At 40.1% G+C, this 16,411-nt stretch overlaps 1 protein-coding gene across 1 annotated transcript in view; it reads left to right on the forward strand.

Moving 5' to 3' along the window:
- Window positions 1-16,411, forward strand: part of SYTL5 (synaptotagmin like 5) — a 314,612-nt gene that overhangs the window by 187,398 nt on the left and 110,803 nt on the right. Inside the window, 6 exon segments of the mRNA XM_054719382.1 lie at window positions 905-1,040; window positions 4,806-4,935; window positions 8,635-8,741; window positions 10,323-10,415; window positions 11,015-11,080; window positions 15,034-15,212. Of these exon segments, the coding sequence (XP_054575357.1) occupies window positions 905-1,040; window positions 4,806-4,935; window positions 8,635-8,741; window positions 10,323-10,415; window positions 11,015-11,080; window positions 15,034-15,212 (711 nt within the window).

The following is a 16,411-nucleotide window of genomic DNA, read 5'->3' on the forward strand; positions in this document are numbered from 1 at the left end:
ATACTCTCTTCTACTCTAATTGTCTAAACTTATATTTACTTACGAATCTCCATTTAATGAGAAAATCCATGATCACCTTAAGGGCTATAACTGTTTTTTTATTAATCATTATTGAGTGGAATGGAATAACTTTTAACAAACATGAAATTGAGTCAAGCTTATTTACCAAATGTCATTATTTTCATACCATATTTATTAACTGTACACCATGAGTCAGTCTCTAAACACAGAAAAGAAACATAATTTCCAATCTTTGATTAAATATGTACTGAGGCATTATGAAGGTGCTAGAGATATTATGTAACTACATCAGGAATTCTGTCCCAAGGTACTCACAGTTGAAAGAGGCACCCAGGCCTACATATGTGGAACAATTAGACGGCTAAACAAGGTATTGTATAGTCAAGTGCTACATAGTTTGGCAAAAACTGTAAGTCACAAGGCCTATGACTGACAGGAAAGGTCTGGTGGGGGAGGATGGACTTCATATGAGCCTCGAAGAATGGGGAAGATTTGTATGAATAGAGAGGGACAAATAGGGCATTTCCCATCAGGAGAACGTGAGCAAAAGCCTTATAGGTGGAAGCATGATCATGAACATGGTGAGTTGACAGGATAGTAAAGAACCTAGACTGGGAGAATGCTGGTGAGCAGTGGAAGATATAGTTGGAAGGGTAGGATGAAACTCAATGACAAAGACTCCAGAGTCAGATAAATAGGGTTGAACCTAGTGATCCCTTAAAGGTCTTTGAGGAGGGAGGTGCCATGATAGTTGATGGTATGGCTCTGGTGTATTTCATGTAGTTCCCATGTCATCATTATTCTTTTGTAAGCTTTTTCCTGACTTTGTCTTTTGTTGCTGCTGTTTCCATGTTAATTCAGAATGTTCTTTCTCATTTATAAGAAGCACTGGTTCATCAGATCTTAATGATGAGGAAGTTGGTCCTGGATCCCTGAAGAGCAGCCAGAGCAGTGGTATGACCACAGTAACTCAGAGGTCAGCCCCAAGCCCATGCAGGATGACCCCAATCATCAGTAGAGTAAGTACACAAATGTGAAAGGACATAAGTTTTCTGGGATTTGACCTCAGTACCATGACATTACAGGGTCTCAGCTCTCTGTATCTCAGTGCATGTTATTTACAATGATTTATGGTAGAAGCTTCTTTATCAGGACTGAACCTCTTGCATCCTTTGCTCCAAGCTGGAAGCCTGCAGTAGAAGGAAAGGGAAGAAACAGGTTCAGAAGTGGAATTTGTATGATGAGAGTTTAAATGGCTATATAGTTTAAACAACATTATAAATAATTTTAGAAATCTTTGATTTTGATCCTCCATGCTACTTCTCAAGATGTCGAATGCACTAAAATTTTCCAAACTGATTTAAATCAGGAAAAAGTAGAATCTTGAAATTTTTTTCTAGTTTTATTATCTATACCTCTGTTAAAATAAGGGGTCAATGCATAATGAAGGTTTAAATTGCATAATATATGTGTGTATAACATATGTGTCTATATGGAAGCTGCTCTTTTGAATGAATGAGCATCTACTAGATTTTTTGGATTAAGCAGAAAACCATATATATATATATATATATATATATATATATATATATATATATATAAACTTTATATACAAACTATAGTTTTTTTAGTCAGCCAATATTTAATGAGGACCTGCTATATGCCATTCCTGGTCATGTAAAGACTTGAAGGAACTGAATGAATTAGCCATGCAGAAGTCTGAGGTAAATAATTCCTCCAGGAAAGAACACCACTTATATTTAGCAGGTACATTATTGGATGGCTGTTCCAATTACTTATGGTTGACCTCCTTGAAAAATCAGTGGCTTTGTTCAACCAATATCTAAAATATGTTTAATGCCCCTGAAGTAATAACCAGTGCATAGATTCTGAGGTGTGTGCATGCCTGGTATGTACAAGGAAGAGCAAGACACCTTGTGTGACTATTGCTGGTGAATGAAGGGAGGAGTGCTAGGAAATGAGTTCAGAGATGTAATAAGGACAGATGGAACCTTGCAGATCACAGTATTCACTTTGGCATTTACTCTGGATAAGATAGGAATCATTTGATGGTTTGAGCAGAGGAGTGACATGATATAGCCTCTGTTTATGCAGGATCTGGGAGCTGTGTTGAGAAGAAGCTGAAGGGGAATAAGAGTAGAAGCGAGAAGGCCATGGCAGAGACTGGGCTTCAGGGAAGAAAGATAAAAGTGGAGGTTGTGAGCAATCAGATTTTACATATTTTTTAAAAGGAATAACCAAAAGGCATTCAGAAAGATTTAATAATAATAGATATATTTAAACACTTGTAGTCTGAATTGTACTTGCTGATAATAGAGATGCCATATTTGACATTTCTTAAATATTTATATTAAGATCAGCAAGCAGTACTATTCAATAGCTAGAAAAATACATGGATATTTGATAATTATATTCATTTCTTTGGCCGCCTAACAAGGAATGATCCTCAAAGTATTTAGCAACTGGTATGGTAGGGAAACTGAACAATCAGAGCAAATACTGGCACAAGTTTAGGGAAGTATCTTGTGGGCCCTTATATGCCACACATTAACTGCATTATGGGAAAAACTAGGGTTGTGGAGGAGGGAAAGCACAGGGAAGGGAATAGACTGGGAGGAGTGCTGTTTATAACTGATACAGAAGTCTTTTAAAAATTTTATTAGCCCTAACTGGTTTGGCTCAGTGGATAGAGCGTCAGCCTGCGGACTCAAGGGTCCCAGGTTCGATTCCGATCAAGGGTCAAGGGCATGTACCTTGGTTGCGGGCACATCCCCATTGCAGTGGGGGGGGGGGGGTGCAGGAGGCAGCTGATCGATGTTTCTGGCTCTCTATTCCTCTACCTTCCTCTCTGTAAAAAAATCAATAAAATATGTATTAAAAAAACTTTTAATAGCTGGACAGAGTAGCAGAAGACTATCAGTTTAATGACCAGTAAGTTTGTCAAGTTTGTTCTCAAAACAAGGTTTATCTTCCTAAGTATCATTTTTTGAGGGGAAAATGTCACCCTTGTCATGTGCTAATACCCTAAAAATTGACAGCCTCTACATGAATATTTCTTTCATTAAACATTTAGATTTTCCCAACATAAATTCCCTAGAACTGAGTTGAGTATATGTACTGTGTTGATCTAACTTTTGCATTCTAGCTGATCTAGCTAGTCTTTTATATGAGAGACAAAGATAAGTATTTTCTGTTGAATAAATGTAAGACAGGAACAGTACTTTAAGAAGCATGCTTGCTCTTTCATGAAGAAGGGAAGAAGTGTACAGAATAAGATGATAATCAAGATAACTTCTCTTAAATTTGTCCCCATTTCTCAGCATCCTTTTATTTTAATGTTCTTTTCTGCTTTGGCATGTGAGAAGTAAATTTTTAAAATGAAAAACTCTTAGAACATCAAAGTCTCTAACCCAACCTCTGCTATAATGTAACTTGTCAACTTTAGGTTTCACATTCTAAATCTCCAGGGTATGTATTGCATGTTAATGACTGTACAATATTAATTGGCAAATTAGTGTTCAACAGTAATTATCCTCTCAGAGTGCCAATTGGAAAATTTCCTGTCATCATAGTTGCCTCTAAGAAAGTTGGTCTTACTTTGTTGGGGGACTCAATGAATGAACAATATTTTGAAGAGGTGAAAACTGACCTAAACTAATTTATCTGTTTGACCTCTATCACAGTCTTATGATAAACCTTGGTGGTATACAGCAATTAATTAGGAACTATATTCTTCCTGCTATAGGGAATATGTATTAGAAAATAATCAAAGACCAAAAACAGTCTAAATTGAAGCTGCAGTGAATAGCATGCTAAGCAAATGAGAGCCACATCTCTTTGAGTTCATCAAAATGTCCCTCAGTGGCTAAGGTATGGGCTAAATATAGGGCAACAAGGAGGAAATTCCTTCCTGTAAAATTTTAAAAAGCATTTTTGATTGCTATGGAAAAGGGAATTTAAAAGTTTTATATTTGATCATTATCACATTGTGGTATCATTTCCATAGGCATTTAAACTCGACCCAGTTACTAAAAAAATCAAAATTAGTTTTTTAATGCTCAAGCAATGTTGGAGTGATGTAACAGCCAAGCCACTGTGGGCCCAAGGATATATAGGACAGTTTTCCTTTATTATATGTTACAATAAAAGCAGGTCTGAGACTGAATTCCCCCATTTACACAAACATTTATTAGCAAAAAGATACCCCAAAATCACCAATTCCTATAAATTAGGGAAGTCCCCATTCTTTATCCTTTTATGAACTTTGATAAACCCCCTTGCATGAAAGTTCCATTTTAATAACAATGTAACCAACCAGGTTCAGATCATTCAGCTTGCTAAATGGAAAAGGTGGCATGGTCTTCTGTTAAATGAATGTGGAGTAGGTAAGGGGAGGTTGAGGAGAAAGGGTGTTGAAAGGGGGACAAGCATAAGGCCATAGTTTTAAGCCTACATAGTTTATGTAAGTTGGAGGTACCTGTATCATCTTACTAACCATATAGTAGAATGCTCCCTGATCTTGTGAATGAAAAATTATTTCCAATGCCTTCATTAGCATTAGAGAACAATTATTAATAATAAGTTTTAGAGTTATATGGACTCCTGATGAGAGTCCTCCAAATATCAACAATCTCCTAAAGAATACACACTTAAATGTGGCTTTACTGAAGTATTTCTATTGAAGAATTTTAAAGTAAATTATTATCACTATAATGTTTTGTGTTTTTTTTGTTTTGTTTTGTTAATGTTTACTTTGTGAGAAGGAGCATGGTTTTGAAAATTCTTTGGATTTGGCTGCCATTGAAGGCACCTCCGAGGACTTCACAAAGAATCATTGCAGAAACACTTCTCATACACCTTCCATAGCAGTGTCTGCGGCCTCCCTCTCCTCAGGTGGGTATTAACAATATGACTCCTCTGTTGTACAAAATGACTAAATCAGGTGGAGCTGACTCTCTTTGGGGCATTAAATGGATGATTCATGACTTAGAAAAAAATTGTCTATTCTTTTGGAACTGTGGTGGTGGGCCCACTGAATAAGAACTGCTTAAAGGTGATCCCAGGTGATGTTTTGAGCCTCTTACATTTATGCAAAATCCACTTCCTAAGTGTACACTTGCCAGGCATCACTGCCAAGTTTCAGAGCTATCCTATAAAATAAAAGGCTAATATGTAAATCGACCAAACTGTTAATTTTTAAAAAGTGGATGACTGGTCACTGTGATACGCACTCACCACCAGGGGGCAGATGCTCAATGCAAGAGCTGCCCCCTGGTGGTCAATGCACTCCCACAGGGGGAGCGACACTCAGCCAGAAGCCTGTCTCACGACTGGTGAGCACAGCAGTGGTGGTAGGAGCCTCTGCCCCCTCCACAGCAGCATTAAGGATGTCCAACTGCTGGCTTAGGCCCACTCCCTGAGGTCTCCTGGACTGCAAGAGGACACAGGCCAGGCTGCGGAAGCCCCCCACCCCTGCCATGAGTGCATGTATTTCATGCACCGGGCCTCTAGTACCAAATATAATTGGCTGATTTGATATGAAAGGCAGGGACACTTGCCCAGAGTTCAAGGAAATTAACTTAAAAAAAATCTTTATTGTTGAAATTATTACATATGTCCCCCTTTCCCCCTATTGACCCCCTCTAGCTTGCACCCACTTCTGTCCCCATGGAACAGACTGTCCAATCTCAAAGGGAAGGCAGGGGTGGGTGGGTGGGTGGGTGGAAAGAGTTTAACCCATGGGCATAGACAATAGTGTGATGAAGTCAACTTTTTTAAAATTAACATATTTATTGAAATATAATTTACATACCATAACATTTATCTGAGTTTTGTCAATTTGCATTCATTTTGATTGCCTGTAGGTTTGGATTAATTCTGCTATCTTACTTTATATCTTTCATTCACCTCATTTTTGTTCTAGGTTTTATTCTTTCTCTACTGCCTTCTTCTGGATTGATGTCTCCCCACCCCATTACATTTTCCCTTCCTCCTAGTTTAGTATATAGACCATTTCTCTTTTAATGATTATCTTAGAGTTTGTAACATGCATGTTTAACTTAAATTCTAATTTCTATCATAAATGTTAATTCTTCTTGATTTGGTGGTCAGCAATGCCCTTTATCTAGACAAATTAACCATTTCATGGTTAAAATAAAGAATTATTTGCAAGCACTATTAAGGTATTAATAATAACCCCTTTCATTTATATGGTACATTCAAATATATAATTTCACTTCATCATCACAATAACTCAGTGAAGCAGATATTATGTTGTAATTTTATTACCTACTTGTGGCCTGGTGCATGAAATTCATGCATGGGAGGAGGAGTTCCTTCAGCCCAGCCTGCACCCTCTCCAATCAGGGACCCCTTGGGGGGTGTCCTACTGCCAGTTTAGGCCTGATCTCTCTTGCAATATGGGACTGCTGGTTCCTAACCACTCACCTGCCTGCCTGCCTGATTGCCCCTAACTGCCTCTGACTGCCTGCCTGATTACCCCAACCTCTCTGCCTGCCTGTTTGTTCACCCCTAACTGCCCTTCCCTGCCAGCCTGATCTCGCCCCTAGCAGCCCTCCCCTGCCAGCCTGATCTCACCTCCAACTGCCCTCCTGCTGGCCTGATCTCATGTCCAACTGCCCTCCCATGCCAGTCTGGTTGCCCCCAACTACTCTCCCCTGCCAGCCTGATGCCCCTAATCCCCTACCAACCAGATCTTGTGCCCAACTGCCTTCCCCTGCCGGCCTGATTGCCCCTAACTGCCTCTGCCTTGGCCCCCAACACCATGGCTTTGTCCAGAAAGAAGCCGGATATCCAGAAGATGGCCAGTTGACCCGATCTAATTAGCATATTACCCTTTTATTAGTATAGGTAGATTATATAGGATATGATTGCTTAAATGGGGGGAAAAGCCTTTTTCAGCAGGAAGAGATGCTTTTGGTAGACATACATAATCCCTATATCTGGACTGATAGCCAGCCATATGCACTATACTGCCAAAACAGTCATTAAAAAATTGAACCGCTTTCTTACACCTTACACCAAACAGCTGTTTCCCTTAAAACCCCTCCTCAGTCCCCACCTTAGGTTCTGCCTTCAAAGTTCACCCAGATGAGTTTCTAATTGGTTAGTTTCTATGCCAGTCAGTGTCAAAAGCTCTGCCTCCTAGGCAGCCTTTGGCTCCTCACAGTTCACCCAGATTTGGTTCTGATTGGCCAGTTTCTATGCCAGTCAGCATCTCTGGGCCTATCTCTGGGCCTGATCAGAGAGGCGGGGCTGATCAGCAGCCCCCACAGCTGCTGGCAAGGCCCAGAGAGAAAGAAAGGCAAGGGCTTATCAACAGCTGCCATGGAGGCTGTGGATCAGACCCTGCTTCTCTCTCCAGGCCTCTCTCCAGGCCTGATCCACAGCCCCCTCGGCAGTCAGTGCTAGGTCGCTGTGGCACCCGCAGTGTGGCAGTCAACTGCAGGACTGACTTCTGGTGTTCGTTCGTCCATTTGGTTGTTTTGGACATTACGGACCCTGGCTCTTTATATATAGAGATGAATAAAGAAACTTTTCAGAGAAATTGGTCATAATTATGAAGTTTATGTCCCATATGTAGAATTAAAATCATGATAAAATCCTCAACATTAAAATGTTACTTGTTACCTAATGATGATATTTGCATAAAGCCTAAATCTGGATTCTTTGTGCTGAATCAGAGAGTCTTTCCTAAACAGGTAGCTCCCAAAGGTTTTTCTAAATGAGTGTGGTTATTGTTGCATTTTGCTTAGGATTAGAAAATCAGTTCACCTATTAAATAAATAATTTTAAACTAAGCTAGAAGCAAACTTTCTAGAGTGTATTTCTACTACTTCTGTTGAACACGTCCTGTTTATTGAATATATACTCTGTCAGGTGCTATGCTAAATACTTCTGCTTTATATCATTTACCATTTCAAACTTATTTACTTCATTGCTATCTTAAATCTTTCTTATTTATAAGCAATTATATCTATATCAGCAGGGGTTTGACATAGAACTATTCTGTGGAAATAAACTGTCTTAATAAGCTTTCCACAGCATTACTGACTAGTGTATAGTTCTTTAACTTATATTTTCAAAAGCAAGATGTTCTTCTGATTATAGAATGTTCTGGTACTTAAAGAAAATAGAATTTTCTCCCATTTACCTGTAGCCACTCCCTTTTATTTAAATTATAAATTTTAAAATCAAGAATGGTTAATGTTTTATTTTTTTCTAAGCTTAAGGGTCCATTCTGAGAGAGTTTTTCAAAATCTATGAGCAAAACAGAAGACTTAAACACCTTAAAATTAGCATTTTGTAATAGAGCATTTAGTCTCCTATGATCAAAGGAGAAATGAATACATCAGTGTTGGTAATTCAGTTCAAGGGCATTTCAAAATGCTATTAAAATGTAAGTATGTTAGCATAAACAGCATAAAGTTACTGAGTCTGACTGTTGATTTCATAACACTATGTTCCATGCCTACAAAGACTTGGAATAAAGATGAAAGATTTACAATGAAAAATGAAATCTTCTAAAAAGTAAGCTGATTCATATTTTTCCTATTCTCTTCCTTCCCCCAGACCAGAGTCAATCTGCGTTAGATTTGAGTGGGTCATTCACAGAAGACTTAAAGGATACTGTAAATTTAAGAAGCAAGTCTGTCCCTGGGGCTTTAGACAAAGATTTGGTAAGTTGGATACAGAAAAGAGTCCAATGATCATGGAGTAAAGGCATGATATTGTTCAAAACTTGTCCACTTTTACATAGAATGAGTTGAGGGTAAAGTGAGGATATACAATAATCTCTTTCTATTAGTCCTTGCAACCAACATATAAAAATAACTAAGGAATGATTTAGGAAAGGTAAGAGGTAATCAGATTAATCTGGAAAAATTATCCTTAAGAAACACCTGTTGGGGATTTCAATTCCTACCTAAAAGCACATTACTTAAACTAAACCTGGGAAATGGGAAATATCAACATTTCCTAAATGAAATATTACTAGATTTAATCTGACTATGTATTTTATATGAATGTTTCTACATCTCCAGTTACTCTCAATAAACTACCTTCTTAATTAGGACTAAATTATTGGAAAATTAATTTATAAAATGAGAAAGTTGAATTTGATTATTGGTAAGGTTACTTCCATTTAGAATGTTGTGATATTCTGAATTCTATATTTGCTATAATACAATTTGAACTCCATGGAAGAAAAATATAACACAAGTATTAAATGACATTAATATAATTTTTCCAAAGCAAGGGAGGAAACTTACAGTTCTAAAACTCAATGTTATTTACTATAGTATAAATAATAGGTATTTTTAAATCCACCACCAAAATAAAGAGGGAGAGAATAATGAGATAAGATGGTTTCAAAGTTTACTTGTACTCAACCTTTAAAGAACAGTTAATTCCAATATTATAAAAATGTTTTTGATCTTAAAAACTCTGAAAATCTTCAAATTCATAGTTTTAAACTATTATAACCTTCACTCTCAAACTTGATTTAAATAATTTAAAAACTACAAGTTAAGTAAAACCTAGCAGTGAATGAAAAATATAGCAATAAGGATAACTAAGTTTTATTTTAAGTATGAAAGGAAGAATTAATCTATATAAGACTATGTATTACATAGCTAATATTTCAATATATTAAAAGAAAAAATACAAAACTATTTTACTAGATGCTGAAAACTATTGACAAAATTTTACAGTCATACCTAATAAAAATACAAATTTAAAACTAATATAAACCATTTAAATATGATTTTAGCCCTGGCTGGTGTCTCAATTGGTTGGAGTGTCACCTTGAGCACCCATCTTGACAATACACACACACACACACACACTCACTCTCTCTCTCTCTCTCTCTCTCTCTCTCTCTCTCTCTCTCACACACACACACACACACTCACACACACACACACACACACACACAAATGCATACATGCACAGATCAAACACTTTTTAATTAAAAAAACAATTTAATTGCCCAAAGTAAATCACCTTAGAGATCACCCAGATCTGTGTGATTCTAAATTTCATTCTCTTTCCATAAAGCTTCCACTAGGAAGGAGACCCCACTCCTCTGACGATATAATTCAGGTTGAATGGATAGCAAAAGAGGAAAACCTAGAATAGGGCGATTTCTAGATATCTGTACATGATTTTTCAGGTATTTTAAAAAGAAAGTGGTTTGGGGAGTGAAATGACTTTCTAGGAAAGCAGTAAACCAAACCACTGATATTTTCCCCCTTCCTTAGGACTCTTTGGAAGAGACTGAAGAAGGTATTGATTACGTAGTGTCCTCCAGGTTTTCTGCAAACACCCAAAGCCTAGCAAGTGGCCTGTCAAGAGTAAGCAGTTTTCTAATGCACTGGAAGTTTATTCTTTCATTGTTGATTTTCTGTTCACTTCCAAAGGGTATATGAATGTTCTTGGGACAATGTCTGTTAGTAAGTTAAAAATCATTATAGTCTTCCGCTTGTCCTTAGCCCACAGAGTACTTTTCAGTCTAATTTTGTGTAGGCTTTTCCTAAGGTTTCTCATTGCTTCCCTCTTCTTCATTGGTCCTCACACAGGTTTTAAAACTTCTTCAATCCTTAGTTCAGCTCAAGCCTATAAATTATCTGAATTCTCTGCTGATACATTTCCCTGCCACCGTTCTCTCAACTCCCTAATTGTCCTCCACACTGCTGGAAGACATTCTCCTAAAACACATACCCAGTCAAGTTTCTCTCCTACTCAAACAGTGTCCATAGTTTCCCACTGCCAACAGAATAAAGACCCTTCTTACCTTAGTGTTCAGGCTTTCTTTAAGAGGTAGCCTTTAGGAGCCCCTGCTACCTTTTACCCATCTATATTGTCTGTAAGTCTTTTTCTTTGCTTGTCTAATTTCTACCTGCTGTTCTAATACCTTTTTTTTCCTTTTGACCTTTGGGTGACATCCTTAAAGAATTCTCAAGCAGGCTCTGACAGGAAATGGACTTACCTAAATGTGCCTGATGCTGACGCAGACACTGTGAGTTTTCAATCTTTCCTTTTTCCTTCTTTCCAACCATACTTCACAAATTTTATGGTACAGAAAATCTGATTACGTGGGCAATTTTCCAGCATATACCTTTTTCTTATTTGTATTCAAATAACCAGATGTTCTCTTTTAAAAGGTAAATAAAATGATCAAAATCCAAGTATTTCCAAAAAGATAACACTCATTAAACATTAGCATATGAGTCCAGTCAAAAGATACATGGTCCAAAATTATTTACCATTGACAAGATACCTTTAGAAAAAATACCTCTATTTTATTTTTTAAATCTTCACCCAAGGATATTTTCCATTGATTTTAGATAGAGTGGAAAGGAGGGAGGGACAGAAGGAGGGAGCAAGAACAAGAGTGAGAGCAAGAGAGAGCTCTATTTTAAATCACAGCATTGGCTTGGTTAAGAGCATAAAGTTTGGTTAGCAGTAAAATTGCCTTAACTGCCTACATTTCTCCCAAGCTTAAACATTTGTGAGTTCTTAAATTTTCTTTCATCTGTTGGGCCCCTTTCTTACAGAGGAACTTCTTTGAATAGTGGCTACAGAACAATGTGGAGAGTCACGAATTAGTGATACAAGAAAATAGTGTGAGATATGTTAGGGAAGTCCTCAGACTAAAAATCTGCAGAACTTGCTGTGTGTCTTGGTGCTGCCAACAATTTCTGTGAGCCAGAATTTTCTCACATATAACATGAGGAGGTTGGGGCTTATTCTTGAAGGCCTTGAAACTCAAATGACAGTTCATGGACCAGCAACATTGCATTACCTGAAACAATATTCTAAAACTTTGTCAGTTCAGGGAGCCTCTAGTATCTCAGTGATATTTTCATGGCACTCCTAGAACAAAAGTAATACCTGAATAGCCAATTTATTAATTATTTTGGTTAAAAAAACAATAAGCACTGGTATCCTAACAACTTAGCCACTTGAAAAAAAAATACACATAAACTGAGAGAAAAATAATATTTTATTCCATTCTTAAATAGCCCTTAACATTCACTAACGGGATGTGTGTGTCTGTTGGCACTACATGAATTGTTAAATCTTGGAATCTGATTGGATGTTGCCACTTTAATTTCATTTTTGTTTGTTTTTTCAATTCTCACCAGAGAATATTTTTCCATTGGTTTTTAAAGAGAGTGGAAGAGAGAGAGAAAGACAGAGAGAAATATTGATGTGAGAAAAACACATCAATTGGTTGCCTCCTGCATGAAACCTGACCAGGTCCCCTGGCCAGGGAGGATCCTGTAACCAAGGCATGTGCCCTTGACTTGAATTGAACCCCGGACCCTTTCGTTCATAGGCCAATGCTCTATCCACTGAGCCAAACCAGCTAGGGCTAATGTCTTATTCTACATTGATTTTTATGCAACACTTGTTTTTTGTGACAACAACTGCCAAAAACTCAACTTCACACAGATAGGACTTTATAAAGAATAAAATGTAATTTAATATTGTTACTGCAAACTACTGTTTGTAGTTGATATGGTGTCTGATAGATTTCATTATGTTACCCTTGTAAATTTAAAATACCTGTTTGCCCCTGTGAGTTTGCTGAGGTGCTGTGGAACTCCTCGACAAACAGTTTGGAAAATTGTGGACCTAGTAGTTAGAAAAGCAAAATCTCAGACCCTACCTAAAATAGAATAGATCCTAATACTTGTTTTAATAGATCCCCATTTGATTTATATGCAATTAAAGTTTGAAAAGCACTGCTAAAAGCCACCTGCTATCATGACAATTCTGTTGCTTTATTTTATGAATAGGAAAGACAAATTAGGTCACTCACTGGCTCTCTTTAAGTTATAATTTCCAAGTATAGTCCTCCCTCGGTATCCACATGATGTGTAACCTGTGGATATGGCAGGCTACCTCTAATTATGGCATCCTTGGTTTGCTCTTGCCCTTGACTTAAGCCTAGAAGAGATACTAGCCACATCGCCCACATCCTGTTCTTAGATTAGTCTCTACTCTTAGTGATTGGAGGGATGTAATGGCTTTACATACGTACAGGGTGGAGCTAAAGTAAGTTTATAGTTGTTGTTTGGATATTAATACAATAATGAATAAATAATAATATAGGAATAAACTGTGTTTCCCATACTCATGACTGTAAACCTACTTTTTCCCCACCCTGTATATATATATACACATATGAAAAAGTCAAAAGTGGAAGCTCTCTGCATTTACCATAGTCCTTACTTCCGAGTGGTTCACAAACAAGACTTTTAAGACTGTTAAGTCACTCATGAAAGCCTTCCAGGTGGTCTTTTGTGCTAGCTATGCTGCTAAGACAGAGTTTTTGCTTCTGGCACTAAAGGATAATTTTGTTACATTTGATTGAAAAAATGTCTCTTCTAATAAGTGAATCATCAGGAACTTCAATCGTTCTGGTATATTTGGACTTTTAAAAACAATTTATTGGTTGGTGTGTTATCTTATTGTTTAGTGTTCTATTTTGTGGGTTGATATTTTATAGAGGTTTAGGAAACCAGGGTCCTACATCCCTTAGGTGGCCACACAGCTGCTGAGGGGTGCCCTTGTTAATACTTCAGTTATGGCTTTCCATAGGCTAATGAGATGCTCTCTGGGGGTGTCCCAGAGAGAATTTTGTAGCTCTTACTAGCAAATAGATGAGTTTTTGTTTGTCCTGGTGAATGAATTCTAGATCTAGAAGTATATTGACCTTGAGCCTCCCAATAATAAAGGACAAAGCTATAGGGATTTAGAGAGGAGATGGGATTTGGAATGCCTCAATGACTCCATATTTATTAGAAAAGTGAATAAACAATGGCTATTAACTAATGCAAAAGAGCAATGCTTCTCCTCTCAGCAAGTTTCCTGCATTCATTACTAATGGTCCTCAATCTTTTTGTCCTTTCTCAGGCTTGGATTTTATGTAACCAGAAAATTAAGCAAAATAAGTGCTTTTTGCTTTCTTCCATTTCCTTAGATTTCCCTACTGATTATCAAGAACAGGAATTATAATTGAATGAACTGGGTGTTTTTTGTGAAAAGATCATTAGTATAACACTAGAGGCCCAGTGCACCAATTCAGGTGGGATCCAGCCAGCCTGTCCCCAATCGGGGCAGATAGGGGCTGGGCCTGTCGGGAGGAGGAGACGGCAGGAGGTTGGCTGCCCGTCCACCCCAATTGGGACCTGATCATGGCTGGGCTGGCTGGGGTAGGGGCCTAGGGCAATTGGCCAGCAGGCCCTGCCCCTGATTGTGGTGTGTGTGTGGAGGGGCTGATTTGGGGTGGGGCCAGCCATGAGGAGGGGCTGTGGGCAGTCCTCAAATGGGGTGGGTGGGTCAATTAGAGGTCAGTGGTCAGGGGAGGGGCCATGGGAGGTTGGCCAGCCAGCCCCACCCCCAATTGGTGTCGGGGGGTGATCAGGGATGGAACTGGCTGGGGAGAGGGGCCATGGGCCAATCGGGGTGGTAGGGGCTGATCTAGGGTGGGGCTGGCCATATGGAGGAGCTGTGAGTGTTAGGCCAGCCAGCCCTGCCCCAGAATGGGGTGGGGTGGCCAATCAGGGGCCAGTGGCCTGGAGGAGGAGCCATGAGTGGTTGGCTGGTTGGTCCTGTCCCTGATCAGAGTGGGAGGGCCAATCGGGGGCAGAGCTGGCTGGGGGGAGGGTCCATGGGCTGATTAGGGGGCCCATCAGGGGCAGGGCTGGCCAGGGGGAAGGGAAACAGGGGGGCTGGCCAGTCACCCCACCCTTGATCAGGGTGGGAGAGACTAATCAGGGGCGAGGCTGCCTGGGGGAGGGGCCATTGGAGGTTAGCCGGCGGGCCCCACCCTCTGATCAGGCAAGTTCGCTGGCCACAGTGGGCATGATAGCGACCAGTCGTTCTGGTCATTCCGACATTCTGGTTACTGGCTTTTTATATATATAGCTAGGACTCCTCTTTCTATCTTGTTTATTCCAGGCCAGCCTTAATAGCATGCTGAGTGTTTACAGTGAAACAGGAGACTATGGCAATGTGAAGGTCAGTGGTGAAATCCTTCTCCACATCAGCTACTGCTACAAAACTGGCGGGCTCCACATTTTTGTCAAGAATTGCAAAAATCTGGCCATAGGAGATGAAAAGAAACAAAGGACAGATGCGTAAGCACAGAGCATATTCCGCAGTTTATTTCAGTTGCTGCATTTTTTGTCAATATATGTGTTTCTTTTATAGAAGACTAGAGGCCCGGTGCACGAAATTCATGCATGGGGGGTTCCTCAGCCCAGCCTACACCCTCTCACAATCGGGACCCCTCAGGGGATGTCCAACTGCCAGTTTAGACCCAGTCCCACAAGGATCCCTGTGGGATCAGGCCTAAACTGTCAGTTGGACATCCCTCTCACAATCCGGGACCACTGGCTCCTAACCACTCGTCTGCCTGCCTTATGCCCCTAACCACTTTCTTACCTGTCTGATTGCCCCTAACCACTCACTTGCCTGCCTGATAGGCCTTAACCACTCTGCCTGTCTGTTTGATCAACCCTAACCACTCTGCCTGCCTGCCTGATTGACCCTAACCACCTCTGCCTCGGACCCTGCCATGTTGGCTTCATCTGGAAGGACGTCTGGAATGATGTCGAAGGTCATTCAGCTGCCCAGTCTAATTAGAATATTACACTTTTATTATTATAGACTAGTGGCCCGGTGCACGAAATTCGTGCATGGAGGGGGGTTGTCCCTCAGCCCAGCCTGTACCCTCTCCAAAATGGGACCCCTAGAGGGATGTCCGACTGCCCATTTAGGCCCGATCCCGGGCAGTCGGACATCCCTCTCACAATCCAGGACTGCTGGCTCCCAACTGCTTGCCTGCCTGCCTGCCTTCCTGATTTCCCCTAACTGCTTCTGCCTGCCAGCCTGATCACCCCCTAACCACTCTGCTGCCAGCCTGTTTGCCCCAACTTCCCTCTTCTGCCGGCCTGGTCACCCCTAACTGCCCTCTCCTGCAGGGCTGATCACCTTCAACTGCCCTCCCTTACAGGCCGGGTGCCTCCCAACTGCCCTCTCCTGCTGACCATCTTGTGGTGGCCATCTTGTGTCCACATGGGGGCAGGATCTTTGACCACATGGGGGCAGCTATATTGTGTGTTGGAGTGATGGTCAATCTGCACATTACTCTTTTATTAGATAGGATAGAGGCCTGGTACAGGGGTGGGGGCCAGTTGGTTTGCTCTGAAGGGCGTCCCGGATCGGGTGGGGGTTCCCTTGGGGTGTGGGGCGGCCTGAGCAAGGGGCCTGTGGTGGTTTGCAGGCTGGCCACGCCCCCTGGCAACCCAAGCGGAGGCCCTGGTATCTGGAATTT

The sequence above is a fragment of the Eptesicus fuscus genome, chromosome 1, assembly GCF_027574615.1.
Source record: "Eptesicus fuscus isolate TK198812 chromosome 1, DD_ASM_mEF_20220401, whole genome shotgun sequence".
Taxonomy (NCBI): Eukaryota; Metazoa; Chordata; class Mammalia; order Chiroptera; family Vespertilionidae; genus Eptesicus; species Eptesicus fuscus.